The sequence below is a fragment of the Ranitomeya imitator genome, chromosome 8, assembly GCF_032444005.1.
Source record: "Ranitomeya imitator isolate aRanImi1 chromosome 8, aRanImi1.pri, whole genome shotgun sequence".
Lineage (NCBI taxonomy): Eukaryota > Metazoa > Chordata > Amphibia > Anura > Dendrobatidae > Ranitomeya > Ranitomeya imitator.
In genome coordinates, this window is record NC_091289.1 from 20,209,319 (window position 1) to 20,233,690 (window position 24,372).

At 44.2% G+C, this 24,372-nt stretch overlaps 1 protein-coding gene across 2 annotated transcripts in view; it reads left to right on the forward strand.

Annotated features, from left to right (window-relative positions):
* FRMD4B (FERM domain containing 4B) overlaps positions 1–24,372 on the forward strand; it is a 187,547-nt gene that overhangs the window by 61,687 nt on the left and 101,488 nt on the right. For both annotated transcript variants that reach the window (XM_069736520.1, XM_069736519.1), the window contains exons 2-3: positions 21,946–22,011; positions 23,763–23,857. In XM_069736520.1, coding sequence (XP_069592621.1) covers positions 21,946–22,011; positions 23,763–23,857 — 161 coding nt within the window. The remainder of the gene's footprint in view (positions 1–21,945; positions 22,012–23,762; positions 23,858–24,372) is intronic.

Consider the following 24,372-nt stretch of genomic DNA (forward strand, 5'->3'; position numbering starts at 1 on the left):
CCAGCGCTGCAAAGCAAGCACTCAGGCTTTGTATACACTATCTGGGCATTGTATAGCGCTATCCCTATGGTAAAATGCTTTATACTCATTTTTAGGAAAGTTTCCGCTATTGTTAAACTGCTATCTAGGGAACTACAGTAATATTTATCTGGGCAGTGTATGGCACAATCCGGGCACTTCATGCATTGTTTATCTGGGCACTGTCTAGCTGTATGTAAATGGTAAAAAGTGGTATGCTATGTTTTTATGTTGTATATGGCACTAATTATCTGAGCATCTGCGTTGCGTGAGCCTTTTAAGGACTGTACGGTAATATTTATCTGGGCAGTGTATGGCACAATCCGGGCACTTCATACATTATTTATCTGGGCACTGTGTAGCTGTGTGTAAATGGTAAAAAGTGGTATACTATGTTTTTATGTTGTATATGGCACTATTTATCTGAGCATCTGCGTTGCGTAAGAGCCGTTTAAGGACTGTACAGTAATATTTATCTGGGCAGTGTATGGCACAATCCGGGCACTTCATGCATTGTTTATTTGGGCACTGTCTAGCTGTGTGTAAATGGTAAAAAGTGGTATGCTATGTTTTTATGTTGTATATGGCACTAATTATCTGAGCGTTTGCATTGTGTAAGAGCCGTTTAAGGACTGTACGGTAATATTTATCTGGGCAGTGGATTATTATTATTATTTATTATTATAGCGCCATTTATTCCATGGCGCTTTACATGTGAGGAGGGGTATACATAATAAAACAAGTACAATAATCTTGAACAATACAAGTCACAACTGGTACAGGAGGAGAGAGGACCCTGCCCGCGAGGGCTCACAATCTACAAGGGATGGGTGAGGATACAGGAGGAGAGAGGACCCTGCCCGCGAGGGCTCACAATCTACAAGGGATGGGTGAGGATACAGGAGGAGAGAGGACCCTGCCCGCGAGGGCTCACAATCTACAAGGGATGGGTGAGGATACAGGAGGAGAGAGGACCCTGCCCGCGAAGGCTCACAATCTACAAGGGATGGGTGAGGATACAGGAGGAGAGAGGACCCTGCCCGCGAAGGCTCACAATCTACAAGGGATGGGTGAGGATACAGGAGGAGAGAGGACCCTGCCCGCGAGGGCTCACAATCTACAAGGGATGGGTGAGGATACAGTAGGCGAGGGTACAGCTGGTCATGCAGCGGTTTGGTCGATTGGTGGTTGCTGCAGGTTGTAGGCTTATCGGAAGAGGTGGGTCTTCAGGTTCTTTTTGAAGGTTTCGATGGTAGGCGAGAGTCTGATATGTTGTGGTAGAGAATTCCAGAGTAGGGGGGATGCACGAGAGAAATCTTGTATACGATTGTGGGAAGAGGAGATAAGAGGGGAGTAGAGAAGGAGATCTTGTGAGGATCGGAGGTTGCGGGTAGGAAAGTACCGGGAGACGAGGTCACAGATGTATGGAGGAGACAGGTTGTGGATGGCTTTGTACGTCATGGTTAGGGTTTTGTACTGGAGTCTCTGGGCAATGGGGAGCCAGTGAAGGGATTGACAGAGGGGAGAGGCCGGGGAATAGCGGGGGGACAGGTGGATTAGTCGGGCAGCAGAGTTTAGAATAGATTGGAGGGGTGCGAGAGTGTTAGAGGGGAGGCCACAGAGCAGGAGGTTACAGTAGTCAAGGCGGGAGATGATGAGGGCATGGACTAGGGTCTTTGCAGATTCTTGGTTTAGGAATGTGCGGATCCGTGAAATATTTTTGAGTTGGAGGCGGCAGGAAGTGGAAAGGGCTTGGATATGGGGTTTAAAAGAGAGATCAGTGTCAAGGATTACCCCAAGACAGCGGGCTTGTGGGACTGGGGAGAGTGGGCAGCCGTTTACTGTAATGGATAGGTTTGTTGGGGGCAGAGGCGTAGCTAGAGCTTTTGCCGCCCGGGGCTGTTCCCGAGTTTGGCGCCCCCCCCCCTCCAGCTCAATACACACAAAGGTTACCAAAAATGGTTTTCCTGTTTTGTAGAACTTAAACTGGGCCTAATGGTGTCACCCCCACATGCCACACCTGTGACTTAATACCACCACACCATGACCAGGCCACATAGTGACCGAATAATACTACATACAAGGGACAAATACCACCGCACCATTTCCAGACCACATATTACCACCACATAGTGACTGAATACTACAATACTGATCAGTAATTAAAAAAAAAACCACAATACTATCACCATAAGTGCCAGTATTCACAGGAGATCTGTACTTAGTATGCAGTGTCTGTGTAGAGGTAATACAGAGATCACTGGTGACATTATACACAGGACCTCTATATAGTATACAGTGTATAGTGTCAGTGTATAGGTAACACTGACTCACCAGTGACGTCTCTAGGTGAAGTCCTTCATCTTTTATCCAGCACAGACCGCCATCATTCCTTCCAGCCAGGACTCGTTTCTGCAGGAAATAACACAGTTATCTCGAGCTCCGCTTGCAGAACACATTACTTAATTTTTCACAACTTCTACATTACACCACATGAAGAAAAAAAGGTGATATAGTGTCACTCTGCACAGTAACAGGACCGCCCCCCCATTTAAAACAGTATACTCAAAAAATAAAATAAATACATCACTGCAGTAACAATATCCCTTAATTATCCCCTATGGTAATAATATTCCCCACCCTGGCCCCGTTTATCTCATTCCTGGCTCCAGCCATATGTTGTCGTATCCTGCCCTCATGAGTATCCATTCTACCCCATATGATCTCCCCATCCTGCCCCACCAGCCTCCATCGTATCCGTCCTGCCCCATGATCCAATCCTGCCCCGTGTCTCCAATCATGCCCCGTATCTACATTCTGCCCATGCCTCAAGTCCTGCCCCCAGTGTGTCCAGCATATTACCCCCATGTTGTCCAGCAATCTGCCCCAGTGTGTCCAACATATTACCCCCATGTTGTCCAGCAATCTGCCCCAGTGTGTCCAGCATATTACCCCCAGTGTGTCCAGCAATCTGCCCCAGTATGTCCAGCACTGCCCCCAGTGTGTCCAGCAATCTGCCCTCAGTGTGTCCAGCAATCTGCCCCAGTGTCCAGCCTTTCCCCAGTGTGTCCAGCAGTCTGCCCCAGTGTGTCCAGCATATTACCCCCAGTGTCCAGCATTGCCCCAGTGTGTCCAGTATATTACCCCCAGTGTGTCCAGCAATCTGCCCCAGTGTCCAGCATTGCCCCAGTGTGTCCAGAAGTCTGCCCCAGGGTCTCCAGCATTGCCTCAATGTGTCCAGAAATCTGCCCCAGGGTCTCCAGTATTGCCCCAGTGTGTCCAGCAATCTGCCCCAGGGTCTCCAGTATTGCCCCAGTGTGTCCAGCATTCTGCCCCATAGTCTCCTGTACTGCCCCAGTGTGTCCAGCATTCTGCCCCATGGTCTCCAGTATTGCCCCAGTGTGTCCAGCAATCTGCCCCATGGTCTCCTGTATTGCCCCAGTGTGTCCAGCATTCTGCCCCATGGTCTCCAGTATTGCCCCGGTGTGTCCAGCAATCTGCCCCATGGTCTCCAGTATTGCCCCAGTATGTCCAGAAGTCTGCCCCAGGGTCTCCAGCATTGCCTCAATGTGTCCTGAGATCTGCCCCATGGTCTCCAGTATTCAGAGTGTCCAGCATTCTGCCCCATAGTCTCCTGTACTGCCCCAGTGTGTCCAGCATTCTGCCCCATGGTCTCCAGTATTGCCCCAGTGTGTCCAGCATTCTGCCCCATAGTCTCCAGTATTGCCCCAGTGTGTCCAGCATTCTGCCCCATGGTCTCCAGTATTGCCCCAGTGTGTCCAGCATTCTGCCCCATGGTCTCCAGTATTGCCCCAGTGTGTCCAGCATTCTGCCCCATGGTCTCCAGTATTGCCCCAGTGTGTCCAGCATTCTGCCCCATGGTCTCCAGTATTGCCCCAGTGTGTCCAGCAATCTGCCCCATAGTCTCCTGTATTGCCCCAGTGTGTCCAGCAATCTGCCCCAGGGTCTCCAGTATTGCCCCAGTGTGTCCAGCAATCTGCCCCATAGTCTCCTGTATTGCCCCAGTGTGTCCAGCAATCTGCCCCATGGTCTCCAGTATTGCCCCAGTGTGTCCAGCATTCTGCCCCATGGTCTCCAGTATTGCCCCAGTGTGTCCAGCAATCTGCCCCATGGTCTCCTGTATTGCCCCAGTGTGTCCAGCAATCTGCCCCATGGTCTCCTGTATTGCCCCAGTGTGTCCAGCAATCTGCCCCATAGTCTCCTGTATTGCCCCAGTGTGTCCAGCAATCTGCCCCATGGTCTCCTGTATTGCCCCAGTGTGTCCAGCAATCTGCCCCACGGTCTCCAGTATTGCCCCAGTGTGTCCAGCAATCTGCCCCATGGTCTCCTGTATTGCCCCAGTGTGTCCAGCATTCTGCCCCATGGTCTCCAGCATTGCCCTAGCCCCAGACAGTCAGAAATAAAGAAAAAAAAAAAAAAGTAAAATCCTCACCTCTCCCGTTCCCAGCGCAGGTCCGGTGCAGTCAGCGTCTCTCCGGCTCTGCGACGCTCAGGACAGAGAGGCAGAGCGGCGCGCACAGTAGTGACGTCATCGCGCCCTCTGCTCTGAGACGTCGCAGAGTCAGAGGAGGCTGCAGCTGCCGGCGCCGCAGGAACCAGGAGAGGTGAGTATAGAGCGGGGGGCGGGGGCGGGGGCGGGACCCGGGGGTGGGGGGAGCTGGCCCTGGTCGTGGCGGCGGACGGCGCCGCCCGAAGATTTAACCCCTTTACCCCCAAGGGTGGTTTGCACGTTAATGACCGGGCCAATTTTTACAATTCTGACCACTGTCCCTTTATGAGGTTATAACTCTGGAACGCTTCAATGGATCCTGGTGATTCTGACATTGTTTTCTCGTGACATATTGTACTTCATGACAATGGTAAAAATTATTTGATATAACCTGCGTTTATTTGTGAAAAAAACGGAAATTTGGCGAAAATTATGAAAATTTCGCAATTTTCCAACTTTGAATTTTTATGCAATTAAATCACAGAGATATGTCACACAAAATACTTAATAAGTAACATTTCCCACATGTCTACTTTACATCAGCACAATTTTGGAACCAAAATTTTTTTTTGTTAGGGAGTTATAAGGGTTAAAAGTTGACCAGCAATTTCTCATTTCTACAACACCATTTTATTTTAGGGACCACATCTCATTTGAAGTCATTTTGAGGGGTCTATATGATAGAAAATACCCAAGTGTGACACCATTCTAAAAACTACACCCCTCAAGGTGCTCAAAACCATATTCAAGAAGTTTATTAACCCTTCTGGTGCTTCACAGGAATTTTTTGAATGTTTAAATAAAAATGAACATTTAACTTTTTTTCACAAAAAATGTAATTCAGCTCCAATTTGTTTTATTTTACCAAGGGTAACAGGAGAAAATGGACCCCAAACATTGTTGTACAATTTGTCCTGAGTATGCCAATACCCCACATGTGGGGGTAAACCACTGTTTGGGCGCATGGCAGAGCTCGGAAGCGAAGGAGTGCCATTTGACTTTTCAATGCAAAATTGACTGGAATTGAGATGGGACGCCATGTTTCGTTTGGAAAGCCCCTGATGTGGCTAAACATTGAAACCCCCCACAAGTGACACCATTTTGGAAAGTAGACCCCCTAAGGAACTTATCTAGAGGTGTGGTGAGCACTTTGACCCAACAAGTGCTTCACAGAAGTTTATAATGTAGAACCGTAAAAATAAAAAATCATATTTTTTCACAAAAATTATCTTTTCGCCCCCAATTTTTTATTTTCCCAAGGGTAAGAGAAGAAATTGGACCCCAAAAGTTGTTGTACAATTTGTCCTGAGTACGCTGATAGCCCATATGTGGGGGTAAACCACTGTTTGGGCGGATGGGAGAGCTCGGAAGGGAAGGAGCGCCGTTTGACTTTTCAATGCAAAATTGACAGGAATTGAGATGGGACGTCATGTTGCGTTTGAAGAGCCACTGATGTGCCTAAACATTGAAACCCCCCACAAGTGACACCATTTTGGAAAGTAGACCCCCTAAGGAACTTATCTAGAGGTGTGGTGAGCACTTTGACCCACCAAGTGCTTCACAGAAGCTTATAATGTAGAACCGTAAAAATAAAAAATCATATTTTTTCACAAAAATTATCTTTTTGCCCCCAATTTTTTATTTTCCCAAGGGTAAGAGAAGAAATTGGACCCCAAAAGTTGTTGTACAATTTGTCCTGAGTACGTGGATACCCCATATGTGGGGGTAAACCACTGTTTGGGTGGATGGGAGAGCTCGGAAGGGAAGGAGCGCCGTTTGACTTTTCAAAGCAAAATTGACAGGAATTGAGATGGGACGCCATGTTGCGTTTGAAGAGCCACTGATGTGCCTAAACATTGAAACCCCCCACAAATGACACCATTTTGGAAAGTAGACCCCCTAAGGAACTTATCTAGAGGTGTGGTGAGCACTTTGACCCACCAAGTGCTTCACAGAAGTTTATAATGCAGAGCCGTAAAAATAAAACAAAATTTTTTTCCCACAAAAATTATTTTTTTAGCCCCCAGTTTTGTATTTTCCTGAGGGTAACAGGAGAAATTGGACCCCAAAATTTGTTGCCCAATTTGTCCTGAGTGCGATGATACACCATATGTGGGGGGAACCACTGTTTGGGCACATGGGAGGGCTCAGAAGGGAAGGAGTGCCATTTGAATGCAGACTTAGATGGAATGGTCTGCAGGTGTCACATTGCGTTTGCAGAGCCCCTAATGTACCTAAACAGTAGAAACCCCCCACAAGTGACACCATTTTGGAAAGTAGACCCCCTTAGGAACTTATCTAGATGTGTGCTGAGCGCTTTGACCCACCAAGGGCTTCACAGAAGTTTATAATGGAGAGCCGTAAAAATAAAACAAAAATTTTTTCCCACAAAAATTATTTTTTAGCCCCCAGTTTCGTATTTTCCCGAGGGTAAAAGGAGAAATTCGACCCCAAAATTTGTTGTCCAATTTGACCTGAGTGCGCTGATACCCCATATGTGGGGGGGAACCACTGTTTGGGCGCATGGGAGGGCTCGGAAGGGAAGGAGCTTCATTTGGAATGAGGACTTAGATGGAATGGTCTGCAGGTGTCACATTGCATTTGCAGAGCCCCTAATGTACCTAAACAGTAGAAACCTCCCACAAGTGACACCATTTTGGAAACTAGACCCCCTAAGGAACTCATCTAGATGTGTTGTGATAGCTTTGAACCCCCAAGTGTTTCACTACAGTTTGTAACGCAGAGCCGTGAAAATTAAAAAAAAAAATCTTTCCCCCCAAAATTATTTTTTAGCCCCCAGTTTTGTATTTTCCCGAGGGTAAGAGGAGAAATTCGACCCCAAAAGTTGTTGTCCAATTTGTCCTGAGTGCGCTGATACCCCATATGTGGGGGGGAACCACTGTTTGGGCGCATGGGAGGGCTCGGAAGGGAAGGAGCTCCATTTGGAATGAGGACTTAGATGGAATGGTCTGCAGGTGTCACATTGCATTTGCAGAGCCCCTAATGTACCTAAACAGTAGAAACCTCCCACAAGTGACACCATTTTGGAAACTAGACCCCCTAAGGAACTCATCTAGATGTGTTGTGATAGCTTTGAACCCCCAAGTGTTTCACTACAGTTTGTAACGCAGAGCCGTGAAAATTAAAAAAAAAAATCTTTCCCCCCAAAATTATTTTTTAGCCCCCAGTTTTGTATTTTCCCGAGGGTAAGAGGAGAAATTCGACCCCAAAAGTTGTTGTCCAATTTGTCCTGAGTACGCTGATACCCCGTATGTTGGGGGAAACCAACGTTTGAGCGCATGGCAGAGCTCGGAAGGGAAGGAGCGCCATTTGGAATGCAGACTTAGATGGAATGGTCTGCAGACGTCACATTGCGTTTGCAGAACCCCTAATGTACCTAAACAGTAGAAACCCCCCACAAGTGACCCCATATTGGAAACTAGACCCCCCAGGGAACTAATCTAGATGTGTTGTGAGAACTTTGAACCCCCAAGTGTTTCACTACAGTTTATAACGCAGAGCCATGAAAATAAAAAATCTTTTTTTTTCCCACAAAAAATATGTTTTAGCCCCGAGTTTTGTATTTTCCCAAGGGTAGCAGGAGAAATTGGACCCCAAAAGTTGTTGTCCTATTTGTCCTGAGTACGCTAATACCCCATATGTTGGGGTAAACCCCTGTTTGGGCACACGGGAGAGCTCGGAAGGGAAGAAGCACTGTTTTACTTTTTCAACGCAGAATTGGCTGGAATTGAGATCAGACGCCATGTCGCGTTTGGAGAGCCCCTGATGTGCCTAAACAGTGGAAACCCCCCAATTATAACTGAAACCCTAATCCAAACACATCCCTAACCCTAATCCCAACAGTAACCCTAACCACACCTCTAACCCTGACACACCCCTAACCCTAATCCCAACCCTATTCCCAACCGTAAATGTAATCTAAACCCTAACTGTAACTTTAGCCCCAACCCAAACTGTAGCCCTAGCCCTAACCCTAGCCCTAACCCTAGCCCTAACCCTAGCCCTAACCCTAGCCCTAACCCTAACCCTAGCCCTAACCCTAGCCCTAACCCTAACCCTAGCCCTAACCCTAGCCCTAACCCTAGCCCTAGCCCTAACCCTAGCCCTAACCCTAGCCCTAACCCTAGCCCTAACCCTAGCCCTAACTCTAACCCTAGCCCTAATGGGAAAATGGAAATAAATACATTTTTTTAATTTTTCCCTAACTAAGGGGGTGATGAAGGGGGGTTTGATTTACTTTTATAGCGGGTTTTTTAGCGGATTTTTATGATTGGCAGCCGTCACACACTGAAAGACGCTTTTTATTGCAAAAAATATTTTTTGCGTTACCACATTTTGAGAGCTATAATTTTTCTATATTCTGGTCCACAGAGTCATGTGAGGTCTTGGTTTTTGCGGGACGAGTTGATGTTTTTATTGGTAACATTTTCGGGCACGTGACATTTTTTGATCGCTTTTTATTCCGATTTTTGTGAGGCAGAATGACCAAAAACCAGCTATTCATGAATTTCTTTTGGGGGAGGCGTTTATACCGTTCCGCGTTTGGTAAAATTGATGAAGCAGTTTTATTCTTCGGGTCAGTACGATTACAGCGACACCTCATTTATATCATTTTTTTATGTTTTGGCGCTTTTATACGATAAAAACTATTTTATAGAAAAAATAATTATTTTTGCATCGCTTTATTCTCAGGACTATAACTTTTTTATTTTTTTGCTGATGATGCTGTATGGCGGCTCGTTTTTTGCGGGACAAGATGACGTTTTCAGCGGTACCATGGTTAGTTATATCTGTCTTTTTGATCGCGTGTTATTCCACTTTTTGTTCGGCGGTATGATAATAAAGCGTTGTTTTTTGCCTCGTTTTTTTTTTTTTTTCTTACGGTGTTTACTGAAGGGGTTAACTAGTGGGCCAGTTTTATAGGTCGGGCCGTTACGGACGCGGCGATACTAAATATGTGTACTTTTATTGTTTTTTTTTTTTATTTAGATAAAGAAATGTATTTATGGGAATAATTTTTTTTTTTTTTTTTTTCATTATTTTGGAATATTTTTTTTTATTTTTTTTTACACATTTGAAATTTTTTTTTTTTACTTTTTTACTTTGTCCCAGGGGGGGACATCACAGATCAGTGATCTGACAGTTTGCACAGCACTCTGTCAGATCACTGATCTGATAGGAGTGCAGGCTGCTTCACAGTGCCTGCTCTGAGCAGGCTCTGTGAAGCCACCTCCCTCCCTGCAGGACCCGGATCCGCGGCCATCTTGGATCCGGGGCTGGAGGGAGCAGGGAGGGAGGTGAGACCCTCGCAGCAACGCGATCACATCGCGTTGCTGCGGGGGGCTCAGGGAAGCCCGCAGGGAGCCCCCTCCCTGCGCGGTGCTTCCCTGTACCGCCGGCACATCGCGATCATCTTTGATCGCGGTGTGCCGGGGGTTAATGTGCCGGGGGCGGTCCGTGACCGCTCCTGGCACATAGTGCCGGATGTCAGCTGCGATAAACAGCTGACACCCGGCCGCGATCGGCGGCGCTCCCCCCGTGAGCGCTGCCGATCGCATATGACGTACTATTGCGTCCTTGGGAAGTAAAGCCCACCCCACATGGACGCAATAGTACGTCTAATGGCAGAAAGGGGTTAAAGGGGCGTCTTTTTTTTTTTTTTTTTTATCTTCTTCTGCAGCGCCGGCCGCCCCCAGCATTGTGCCGCCCGGGGCGGACCGCCCCCCCCGCACCCCCCTTCCTACGCCACTGGTTGGGGGGGTCGTGTGAGATGGGGGAAAGATGATGAATTCTGTTTTGTCCATGTTAAGTTTTAGAAATCTAGTGGAGAAGAAGGATGAAATAGCAGACAGACATTGAGGGATTCTGGTTAGGTGATATCTGGTCCAGAGATGTAGATCTGTGTGTCATCAGCATAGAGGTGATACTGAAAGCCATGAGATACTATGAGCTGTCCCAGGCCAAAGGTGTAAATGGAGAAGAGCAGGGGTCCTAGAACTGAACCTTGCGGGACTCCGACAGATAGGGGGCGAGGTGAGGAGGTGGTGTGTGAGTGGGAGACGCTGAATGTCCGGTCTGTTAGGTATGATGAGATCCAGGATAGGGCCAAGTCTGTGATGCCAAGGGATGAGAGGGTCTGCAGCAGCAGGGAATGGTCCACTGTGTCAAAGGCAGAGGACAGGTCCAGGAGGAGGAGGATAGAGTAGTGTCGCTTGCTCTTGACGGTTAATAGGTCATTGGTGACCTTAGTTAGGGCAGTTTCAGTGGAGTGGTGTGACCGGAAGCCTGATTGAAAGCGGTCGAAGAAGGAGCAGGAAGATAGATGGGAGGACAGTTCAAGATGGACATGTTGTTCCAGTAGTTTAGAGGCAAAGGGGAGAAGTGATATAGGGCGATAGCTAGATACAGAGGATGGGTCAAGAGAGGGCTTTTTGAGGATAGGTGTGATTGAGGCATGTTTAAAGCTTGAGGGGAAAACGCCAGTTGTTAGTGATAGGTTGAAGAGATGGGTTAGGGTTGGGATGAAGACTGTGGTGAGGTTTGGGATGAAGTGGGATGGGAGTGGGTCAAGTGCACAGGTGGTGAGATGCGATCTTGAGAGTAGAGTGGAGAGTCCGTCTTCTGTAATGGTGGAGAAGTTGGTTTTGGAGGTGGAGGGTTGGGTAGTTGGGAGGAAGGGTTCTGGGGGTTGTTTACTGAAACTGTCTCTGATGTTCTCAATTTTCTGCTTGAAAAATGAGGCAAAGTCTTCAGCTGAGATGAGTGGGGAGGAAGGAGGTGCTGGGGGATGGAGGAGAGAGTTGAAGGTGTTGAATAACTGTTTGGGGTTGTGAGACAGGGAGGATATGAGAGATGAGAAGTAGGTTTGTTTAGCTGTGGCGAGTGTGGTTTTGAAAGTAGTGAGGGACTGTTTGAATGCGATGAAGTGCTCGTTGGAGTGGGATCTTTTCCATCTGCGCTCAGCAGCTCTGGAAGCTCGCTTCAGTTCTTTGATCATGCTGGTGTGCCAGGGTTGTCTGTTGATTTTGCGAGCTTTGGTATGTGTGAGAGGGGCAAGAGATTCCAAAACTGCAGCTATTGTGGTGTTATATAGAGCGGCAGCATCATCCGCATTGTGTAGGGAACTTATGTCTGTGAGAGGGAGGAGGGATTCAGAGAGTGAGTGAAGATCAAGGTGTTTAAGATTTCTGCGAGGGTGTGAGAGTTTGTGGGGTGGGGGTTTTAGACAAGGAGTGGAAAGGGAAGAGAATGTGAGTAGGTTGTGGTCAGAAAGAGGAAGAGGTGAGTTTGAGAGGTTAGATAGGGAGCAGAGGCGGGTGAAGACGAGGTCCAGTGTGTGACCATCTTTGTGGGTGGCTGTAGAAGACCATTGAGTGAGGCCAAAGGAGGAAGTGAGGGATAGAAGTTTAGTGGCAGCTGAGAGGGAAGTGTCAATGGGGATGTTGAAGTCGCCCATGATGATAGTGGGGATGTGGCACAATCCAGGCACTTCATGCATTATTTATCTGGGCACTGTATAGCTGTGTGTAAATTGTAAAAAGTGGTATACTATGTTTTTATGTTTACCCAAAATTAGACCAATAAATACATACGGTGTACCACCAAAAAATCACATATATCCAAAGGAGAAGGGAGTACCAACCAAATATAAAATATAAATATTTTATTGATAACAATTAAAATAAAATGATACAAAGAATACACTATACAGTGAAAGAATGGGAACAAGGCAGAGTAACCCTAGAGCAATCCAAATAAAGGTTAAATAACCAGGTACATATATATCAAGCAAATCATGTCCAGTGAATGATAGCCGTATATACATTAGCAGGTATGGAGTTCATAATAATCAATGCAACACTGCAAAAAGGGTCCATATACCTATGTGTATGCGTTGGTATAGCTCATAAAAATACATAAGTCAGTAGTCCTGTAGATAATCAGGGGCATGGAAGGTTAATAAGGTGTGTTGGAGGCAGCACTACAAGAAGGAGCCTGCTAAAGTGTCAGTGCACTATAGGCTATAGTGGCAGTATCTCGTTAGATAAAAGTGAGTATAAAGTGCCGATGCATGTGCAAATATGCGGCCTGTGCAACAGGATATGGGGCAAAAAGGCGAGCTATAGGTACAATCAGACACCTAGTATAGATACCTGCAGATGAGGGGATCACTGGAGGGAGGAAAACCCCGACGCGCGTTTCACAACATAGCTTCTTCCTAGGGGACCCCCACGACCATGACCCCCTAGGAAGAAGCTACGTTGCGAAACGCGCGTCGGGGTTTATATTTGGTTGGTACTCCCTTCTCCTTTGGATATATGTTTTTATGTTGTATATGGCACTAATTATCTGAGCGTTTGCATTGTGTAAGAGCCGTTTAAGGACTGTATTTATCTGGGCAGTGTTTGGCACAATCCAGGCACTTTAGGCATTATTTATCTGGGCACTTTATAGCTGTATATAGATGATAAAAAGTGGTATATTATTTTTCTGTGTAGTATTTGGCACTATTTATCTGAGCAGGGGTCGGACGTACCATTGGTGCAACCTGTGCAGCCACGCAGGGGCCCGAGAGGTAAAGGGGGCCACTACCACCTCTAAACTAGCTGGAATTGTGCACTATGATGAACTATTTCGGATGGCACAGAGCCCTTATATTGTTATTTCACAGGGGCCCTCTTCTGTCTGTGTCAGCTTCCGTATCTGAGCATTGTATAAATATTATCTAAGGACTGTAAGGTAATATTTGAAGTGTATGTAGCACAGTCCCAGCACTTTATGCACTATTTATCTGGGCACTGTATCACTGTATTTATCTGGTAAAATGTGGTATAGTATTTTTTATGTTGTATATGGCACTATTTACCTGAGCGTTGCATAAGAGCCGTTAAAGGACTGTGCGGTAATACTTATCTGGGCAGTGTATGTGGCACAATCCAGGCACTTTAAACACTATTTATCTGGATAATTTGTGGCACTATTTGGGCACAGCGTAGCATAATGATATAACAATGTGTATGCAAAATGTATTGTGTTTTACAATTCTATGATAAGTTCTCTTTCTTTATGTTAAAACTCGTTAACTAATAAATTGTGCATTTCCAATCCTGCAATGTCTTTGATAGATCATTATAACGATGGAATGAAATGAACCATCACTTCTTCGGATGTGATAAGCAGCCGAAAGTCTTACATTCATCCACCCCCCCTCAAAAAAACAGAATCCTATGAAATGGCACAGTTACATTTTATATTATACAGAGATACAACTAATTATCCACTTTGGACAATCTCTTTTTTTTAATTAGAAAATAATCTGATCGGAGGATCGATCAGCTGCATCTAGTGTACAGCTCCTCTGCACTGCCTCCGCAGGACAAATGAGGTACTGCATGGTGTCAACAGAAAAAATTTGGCTATGAGTTTTTTGGAGTAATATCCTCCTTTTTTTAATATCTTTAGTATTTGCGCCTACTTCTCTGTACATTCTGCGCCCTTTTTAAAGTCGTTTTTCTTTTTTTAAGTATTTTTTCTACAGTTCAACTTTTACCAAATGTCTCACTTTTTGAGGGGCATGTTTCACCCCAGTCTTTCCCTGGAGGTTTTAATGTGGTTTATTTTTAGACTTACGTGCGACTTTTTGAGCTGAAAAGTATCAGATAACGATTAAAGGTGAAAATACAGTCCGTTTTTTTAACATATTGGGCCAAATTTATGATCCGTGTGTGCCATTTTGAAGAATTTGGCGAGACAAAAATAAGAAAAGTGACTTCGATAAATCGCAAATGATGAATCGCAGCCTACGACTTTTGCATGAGGGCTGTAGTAGAAAATGTTCTTATTTCTAAAGCATCTGCATTTCCACGTATGAACATTTTTTTTTTTTGCATAAATCCGTAGTGCATGTGACTATATTAAGCTGTGTGATACATATTATCAGAGGAAAGTAGCATCTTCCGTATCTTCAAACTGCCTGTTGTTTCCCTTTTCCAGCATACAGGCCTCTCTATAAATGTTCAGAAACCTCCGTAGACAGCATAAAGTCCATCAAGGATAAAACACGTAAAAAAAGAGAAAGAAAAGGGGAAAGAGGGAGATGCGGCTGCAGCTTGTTCTCAGTTTTCAGTGAAATACTGTGAGTGAGAAGCAAGAAGAAGAAAAAGAAGGGGAAGACTTAGACCACATGTAATATTATATGGAACCTATGCGCTCAGCACAAACACAGATAGCAAAGGTTCAATCACAAGAGACCATCAAACCCAACATATGTGGCTGGGCTACACCTTATCATAGTGGCACTTTGAGCTCTTAATAAGGCGATGTGCACACGTAGAATGGTCCACTGCAGATTTTTCCGCAGCATATTTGATAAAGCCGCAGGGCAAAAAAACACAGCGTTTTTCCGGCGGATTTATTGCGGATTTACTGCGGTTTTTGTGCGGATTCCACTGCGGTTTTACACCTGCGGATTCCTATTACGGAGCAGGTGTAAAACCGCTGCGGATTCCGCACAAAGAAGTGACATGCTGCGGAATGTAAACCGCTATGTTTCTGCACAGTTTTTTTCCGCAGCGTGGGCACAGCGTTTTCGGTTTCCCATAGGTTTACATTGTACTGTAAACTCATGGGAAACTGCTGCGGACCCGCAGCAAAATCCGCAGCGTGTGCACAGAGCCTAGGTTCACATTGCGTTAGGGCAATCCGTTAAGCGCATAGCGCTAGCGGATTGCGCTAACGCAATGTTTCTTTTTGGTCCGCGTTCGCTGTCCCCGCTAGCGCAGATCCCCGATCTGCGCTAGTGAGGAGCGGACCTCGGACGCGTCACAAAAGAACGGCACATTGCTATCGCGTGCCGAAAATGGCATGCGCTACAGGCAGAAATAACATTGCTGTCAATGGGTGTGCTAACGGACCCGTTGCACGGCGTTAATTGCGACATTTTCGCCGTGCAACTCTGTTCGTTAGCGTTAACCCATTAACGCAATGTGAACCTTAAAGCTTCCACAGACAAGCTAAGTGCCAGCCACGTCCTTTACCAGATCCCAGGGGTTGCTCAGACTTTCACTCTTTATCCCCTATTATGCAGGATAAGGGTCCAAGGAGTAGCTGCTGGCCGGTGTAGTGGGCTGGCAGAGGGTGGTCAGAAAGCTGCATTAATACCAGGAGATCAGGGACAGAAACAGAATCATCAGGCTGAAGGTAGTCAAAATTAGGTTTGAGGACAAAAATGGGAATCAAACAAGCTTAAAAAAAATCAGGATTGAACCAGAACAAGTATAAACTATAACTGGCACTTCAAAGCAGAGTGCTGGGAGTTTAAAGTGCGTGACCACTTAGCTACTGCTCCATTGTATCAAACACAACAAAATGCCCAACTTTGTAAATTGTCTATAAATATCGTACAATTGAGTGTTCACAGCTCATACACAAACCTATGCGTCTCCATGGTTACAGACTACAAACAAACCCTGTGTAGTCAGATCCTGCTGTTTTATTCAGTGCAATCTGGTTTTTATCTCTTGATGATCGATCGTTTTGTAAGGAAGAAGCGGAGAATAGTTAGAAGGAAGTGTGACTGCAAGATCAGGCTGCACGGGGATTGTGTGTGTTCTGTTTCCATGGAAACACATAAGCAAGGTCGAAAGCTGTAAACAAAAAAATGGCGGTAGATTTTGAATATCAGACAAGTTGCAAAGTTGTTTCATTTTTTTACTTTTAGATGCATCGGAACAATGAAAAAAACATTGGTTGTGGAGTGTTTGCAGTCTAAAAATGTGGAAAACGGAATTAGGTGTCACGTTCTCGAGACCTATAATCTGAGGCTCAGCACAATTTCTGCAGGTTTTATGCCGGCCGAGGGTATTATAAGGATGTTCGCTCGGTTACTTTTAGATATTTTCCGTCTGATTTGTATATTTTTATAACAATCACATCGAACGTCGAATCCATCTGAAATCTCAGCGCTAATTTCCTCTCCTCGCTGCCAACAGTTAACAGAGGATTCTATAGAAAGAAGGCGAAGCCTCGCTCCATCCATCGCCGGAGCCATCGAGAGGCGGCAGTAATCTCCCAGTATTGTTTGCACACGATATTCCTTTCTGCCAATACAATTACTCAGCTCCATTTATAACGTTCTAGGACCGGAAATCTTCAGCAGTTCTATCGGGTTATTTCTCCTCCGTATCACTAACGATCACTAACGAGTTTCTTCCGCTGCTATTTCAATGGAAATGATAAGGCGAAATCATTCAAGACCAATTAACAATTCATTCTAAAGAGTCGGCTCATAAGATCTCCGGCTACAGAACATTAAAATAGATCACGGTCCCCGAAAAGGATCGTTCTCTGTATTATACCCCATTCAGCGTCCCGTCTACTGCGTCTGCAAATTATATTTGTCTAAATTTTACATTTTAAGTATTTTTTTCCCTATGCAAATTCTGCCCAGAAGTCACTCCCAAATAATAACTGCTTACGGTGACCCCATAAGATGTCTACGTAATGTTCCTCCCCCAAAAAATGCCAGAAGAGGGACCCCATAACTGATGGGGACCCCAGAATGTTCCTCTATTAACTGCAGTATATTGCCAGTAGAGTATCCCCGGTAAACTTTTCAGCAGAGTATGCCCAACAATACTGCAGATTAAGTGCCCCCACATAGACAATGTCACCAGAGTGCCCCCATAAACTGTACGGAGTAAAGAAAAGAGGAATATTACATTTACTGCTGATAATCCGTATTGAAATAGAATGTTCCCCAATAAATAATACCGCCAGCAGATTGCCCCAATAAATAATACTGCTGGCAGAGTGCCCCAAAATACTGTTGCCAGCAGAGTGCCCCAATAAATAATACTGCCAGCAGAGTACCTAGATAAATAATACCGCCAGCAGAGTACCCCAATAAATAATACTGCCAGCAGATTGCCCCAATACATAATACCGCAGACAGAGTGCCCCCAAAAATACTATTGCCAGCAGATTGCCCCAATAAATAATACTGCTAGTAGAGTACCTAGATAAATAATATCGCCAGCAGAGTACCCCAATAAAAAATACTGCCAGCAGAGTACCCCAATAAATAATACCGCCAGCAGAGTACCCCAAATAAATAATACCGCTGGCAGAGTGCCCCCAAAATACTGTTGCCAGCAGAGTGCCCCAATAAATAATATCGCCGGAAGAGAACCCCAATAAATAATACTGCCAGCAGCGTGCTCCAAAAAATAGTACCATAATAGTGCCCCCAATTAATAATACTGCCAGCTAAGTGCCCCCAATTAATAATACTGCAAGCAGAGTGCCCCTATTAAATACTACCGGCAGAATGCCCCAAAATGCTAATACTTTCCGTAGAGTGTCCTCAACAAATAATGCTATCTACTAAATGCCAGCATTGAATACTACACCCAGCAGAGTGCCCCCAATAAAAAGTTAGTACCAGAAGAGTGGCACCAATAAAAAAAATACTGCTATCGGAGTGCCCCCAATAAATAATAGTGCCATTCTTTTAGTAATACCAGCGGAGCACCTCTGTCCTCACAGTCTCATACTTTAAAAAAAAAAAAAAATCATATCTGTTTTCTGCCACCAGGGGGCGCTCACTACAATCATAATGTATGGTTCCCCATGAAGAATCAATATCCAAACTTATTTAAAAATAAATTTGCAACATTTTTCATTCTGCAACAAACAATCTGCAATCGCTTAAAATTGAATATTTTCTTTAAAAAAAAACTGCAAGAAAAAAAGTCAGAAAAAATGACATCCACATAGTGGATCCCGAAATGCAGAAAAGCCGGGATTGTGAGGACTAAAAATGGCAAATGCCTTTTGTTTCCAAACCTGTAATCAGCGCTGAAAACACGGATGTCATTTCCTTGAGATTGCCTGGTAACGGAAGGAGACGGAGCCGCTCCGCAATCTCGCGGTGCAGTATTTATAGGAAGGTGTCGGTTACGCCGGGGTTTTCTGCCATTTACTCGTGTTTTCTCTGACTTGTGGGGTGTAATTGTACGGTAAGTGTCTTTTTATACCCTGGTGCTGGCGGCGTATCATCAGATTCTGGTTCTGGTTTATAAATAGAAAAGGGAAACGTGTAAGCGGAGAAGGAAGGAGGATTCTCTTTTGTTGTTAATTACTTTGTAGCATTTTATATAAACAAAGTTTGTTACTTTTTATTACCATTTTATACATCGTTATTTCTATTTTTACTTTTGTATCACTTTTGTATTTTTGCTTTGTGATGTTTTTCGCTTTTAATTTTTGATTTGACTTGTATTCATTTTATGTTCTGATGATTGAAAATCTATGGACACAAACAGGACTTTGGATAAGATAAAGATGTCATTTAAAGGGGCGGTCTCATCGCCCGCGCCGGCGTATCATTGATGAATTGATATGGCATACGTGTAAGTGGAGAATGAAGGAAGATCCTCGTTTGTGCTTCTTTCCTCTGTAGCATATTGTATACATGTCGTTTGTTACTTTGTATTATTATTTTGGGGGAATTTTTAGGGCTTTGTTTTCTTAAACTTTTCTCTAATCGTTTTAAGTGAGTAGAATTGGAACTTTACTTGTAAAACCAAGAAACTTTGCAATTTACTGTGCCTCTTATTTAAAATCCTCCAATTTTTTAATTTTATTGTCAACTGCCTATTGCCTAAAGTGCGTCAGTAGTGGCCAATGATATGACTTGAAGCTCGTCGGTCCCAGTGAAAAATCTCCAACAAGGCCCATGACTGTTATGAGACAAATAATATTGGTCTTCTCACCTTTCGGTCACCTCTTGGCTCTAGGGCTTGCGTGCAACTGCGAGCTTTGCTCCTATGTACTCCTGCAGGGAGCACAGCGCTTACATGCTCTTTATTAGAGAGATTGTAAGCGCTGCTCTGGAGCTGACCAGATTGCAGGATCAATCCAGATTCAGTGTCACTATGTTGCAGAGGCCAAAGCTATCCATGCCTGCAGCATGGGAGAGCAAACAGTACAGCTCACTGGTGCAAGCATTCTGCTGGCTCCGTCGGCCAATCATTGGGACTATGTAGGAAGCCAGGAGGCAGCGCACAACTCCTACAGGCTACAAACAAACTGTGTTTGCCTTTTTTGCTGCTGCATCACACTGTTGACTCATGTGCAGTCTGTGATCTATTAATATACCCAAGTCTTTTTCACACGTGCTGTTGCTTAGTTCTATTCCTCCCATTCTGTAGATGTAATTTCCGGTTTTCTTGCACAGATGTAGAATCTTGCATTTCTACGAGTTCAATGTCATTCTATTAGTCGCTGCCCATGGTTCAAGAAGAGGGGACAGAGGGAAGGGAGAACTCACGACTGCAGGATTGGACTACACGGGTTTTGTTTGTAATTTGTAAGCACCAAATAGTGGGAGATTTTTTAATCAAGAGCATGTGTAATTTTGCTTAATTTTTTTTAACCTTTTTGATGCATTAGAATACAAACATTGGTTGCTAAAATCTATAAAAAATCTTCAAATAGTTCCTGAGATCCCAACCGTCCGCTCAAACCACAGGGGCACTGCACATGTCCACGATAGCACAGTGATGCTGTGTCCCACTCGGTGGGCAGTGGAGTGGAGCTGCCCATGTGCAATCAGGGATGAAGTTGGCGAACTGCGCATGCTCAGGGAGGAAAGTTGAGATTTTCGCCAGATTATATAAATGATGTGCCCCATGGGATTAGTCCTGACTAATTAGCATATTGTGGCAAATTGGCACAGACGTAAAGATTGTTTTGAGGCTCAAGGACATTTTTAGACTACAGTACTAGGGTTCTGAAGTATTACAGTGAGTTTTGGGGAACCTGACAAGTTTCCTTTAGGTTGATAAGTGTTTTTTTCCAAATGTCAATCTAGATACACACAGCGTGGGCATAAACCTACAGTAGATGCCCTCACAGCCCATACAATATTATGCCCACATAGTGCCCCCGCACAATATGATGTCCTCACAGTGCTTCCATCAAAGTATGATGGTCCCACAGTGTCTCCAACACAGTATGATTTCCCTGCAGTGCATTCCAACTTACAACACACCCCTACAGTATGATGCCCCAACAGTACCCCTCACACAGTATGATAACTCCACAGTGCTTTCAGCAAAGTATGCTGTCCTCACGATGTCCCTACACAGTATTATGCCCACACATTGCTCAGTATGATGTCTCCACAATGTTCCTATACAGTATGATGCCCCCACAGCACATTCTCCACCCCAGTATGATGTCTTCACAGTACCTTTAATACAGTATGGTGTCCCCACAATGCTCCTAAGACAGTGCGATACCTCCACAGTGATTCCAACACAGAACAATGTCCCCACAGTGCCTCCCACACAGTATGATGCCTCCAACACTGTATGATGTGCCCACAGTGCATTCTCACCTACAGTACGATGTCCCCACAATGCCTCCAATGCAGGATGATGTCGCACTCGCAACAATGCCCCGCACACAATATGATGTCCCCACAGTGCCTCCAACATCCTTACAATGCCTCCCACAGAGTATAATGCCCCCACAGTGTATCCAGCCCAGAATAATGTCCCCACAGTGCCTCCCCCCAGTATGATGCCCCCACAGTGCCTCCTACACAGTATGATGCCCCCACAGTGCCTCCCACACAGTATGATGCCCCCACAGTTCCTCCAACAAAGTATGATGCCCTCACAGTTCCTCCAACAAAGTATGATGTCTCCACAACGACCTACATATAATATGATGCCCCCCAAAGTGCCTCGAACACAAAATGAAGTCCACACATTGTCCCACACACATTACAATGTGCGTACAATGCATTAACCTACAGTATGATGACCACACAGTATGATGTGGCATCACATATTATGAAGCCCCCATACATTCTGATACCCCCTGTGTCACCCACAGTATGATGTCCCCCATTATAATGTCCTCACACATGTTATAATGCCCTTCCTAGTGTCCCCAAACACAGTATGATGCCCCCAAAGTGCCCCTCTACATATATTATATTATATATTATGTAATATTATACCGCTAACACAATATGAAGCCCTCTCAGTGCCCCAAGACATTCTGATGCCCCCACAATTGCCCCAACACAGAATAATTCTCCCACAGTGTTATTACTGTATATAATGCCCCTCACAGTGCCCCCGACAGTACGGTGCCCCGTATCCCATCCCAGAATAGTGCACCGGAGAAATTAAAAGCATCCTAGTTCTGTAATGTGGAGGCATAAAACATCTTTGTATTTTATTTACAGTTCGTTTATTTTCAGATTTACAGCGAGGAGCTGCTGATGGATCTTCTCTGCTGCTAATCTTCTGTACTCTGAGATCTTCTCTGCATGAACTGATCTAAATGATTCAATAAAAGTTGTTTTTTTCTCTTTGCAGATGGCAGAAGGCCGGCACTGCAAGGTTCACCTGCTGGACGACCGCAAGCTGGAGCTACTGGTGCAGGTACCGAGAGATGGCGCCCAGTATATTACTTCTAGTCACACACAGACTGTCCGAATTATAAGAAGTAGAATGATTGTCTCCGGGTACATAAGTCACATGTCTCGTGTCATGTTCCTAGTTTGCATAATGGGCAGCCCCCCCCCCCCCCCCAATCTGGCGAAATACTGGCAGCCATCATAGAGGGATCGAGACCGCCATCTGCTCTGTAAGCTGCCTGACCCCGGACTGACGAGAAAGTGGTGCCAAGCAGGTGCCTGCCAGACCCCGGGCCCGTCCTAATGGATGAGAGCAGACAAACACATCTATCTATCATCTATCTATCTATCTATCTATTATCTATCTATCTATCTATTATCTATCTATTATCTATCTATCTATTATCTACTATATATCTATCTATCTATCATCTATCTATTATCTATCTATTATATATCTATCTATTATCTATCATCTATCTATCTATTATCTATTATCTATCTATTATCTATCTATCTATATATTATCTATCTATCTATTATCTATTATCTATCTATTATATGTCTATTATCTATCATCTATCTATTATCTATCTATACAAGAAAACTCACAGAAATAACATGAGTTCCGCATGAGAGATATTTGAATTCTAGTGAACATCTGATATTACCCATGTACCCTAAAATGGGTTTATCCAGGGTCCCAGGCAGTTGGTTACTTTTACCATGGGTAAGGAACTTTGCTAATATGCACCTTATATGTCTCTGTTTCCTTCCCGTGTGGGTGACACTTGGTCAGTATGGAAATTTTTGCTATTTACTATGGTTGTATGGTGGTTCATATTACGGTATATGATTATACTAATTAAGCCAGCTATATATGGGCTTACACCATACTTCTTTGTACTAGTATTGATACTGTTCATTAATACCATGGTGATATTATGAATATTCATTTCCTTGCCTGGAATTTGGGTGTTTTTTTACTAGGGTCTCCTTTTTCTTTATATGTATTTTGTATTAATTGGTAATTATTTGTGCAATAAAATATTTTGTAATTGATGTTACTATTTTGTATGGAACTCCATTTTTTTGTTATTATCTATCTATCTATTATCTATCTATCATCTATTATTATCTATCTATCTATCTATTATCTATATTATCTATCTATTTATCTATTATCTATCTATCATCTATTATCTATCTATCTATTATCTTTCTATCTATTATCTATCTATATATCTATTATCTATCTATTATCTATCTATTATTATCTATCCTTCTATCTATCTATCCTTCTATCTATCTATCTATCTATATATCTATCTATCTATTATCTATCTTCTATCTATATATATATATATATATTATTTATCTATCTATCTATTATCTATCTATTATCTATCTATTATCTATCTATATCTATTATCTATCTATCATCTATCTGTTATCTATCATTTATGTATCTACCTATCTATATCTATCTATCTATCTATCTATCTATCTATCTATCTATCTATCTATCTATCTATCTTCTATCTCTATCTATCTATTATCTATCTATCTATCTTCTATCTATCTATCTATCTATCTATCTATCTATCTATCTATCTATCATATCCAGTGTTGTGTCTGTGAATAGACCTGCTTCCTGATTTTGAGATGATAGTGGTCCCCTTGCCTTCTGGGCCCCTCCGCGGCTGCACCCGTGCACCAATGACATGCCCGCCCCGGTCACATCTGTCCTAATACTGCATTCTTTCCTTGTCGCAGCCTAAGCTGTTGTCCCGGGAGTTGCTGGACCTGGTGGCCTCACACTTTAATCTGAAGGAGAAGGAATATTTTGGGATCTCCTTTGTAGATGACACGTAAGTAACATAAATAACGTCATGTAGATTTCTACAAATCTGTAATATACTGATATACTCTCCACCAGGGTCGGCGTGCCAGCACCTAGCAGAACCCACCGTGTGCGCTACATGTCCGGAGCTGATGCCGGCTGTCTTGTACAGCCGACACCTGAGTCTATCTGCTCACACTGTATATGCCCAATTACTATGTGAGAAGATTTCACCATTCACTTTCTCATTTTTCTAATTTAATCGGACGTCTGATTAACCAGAATGCTAATTAACTTCTGAGGAAATTATTCATTACCCTGAGTCGCGCTCCTCAGCTCAGCTACGTACAGAACTGCGAATGACGTGAAATTTGCCGCTTCGTTATTAATTATTAACGAGCCTGACATTATGTTCTCTGTGACTAGAAGGCGATGAATCAATTAGCAGCGGCTCATATGTAGAATAATCTTCCCATAATTACATTTCTGAATAATTGACTAGAAATGGATGAGGTCCGGGCGTCTGACTCGGAGCGGGCTGTT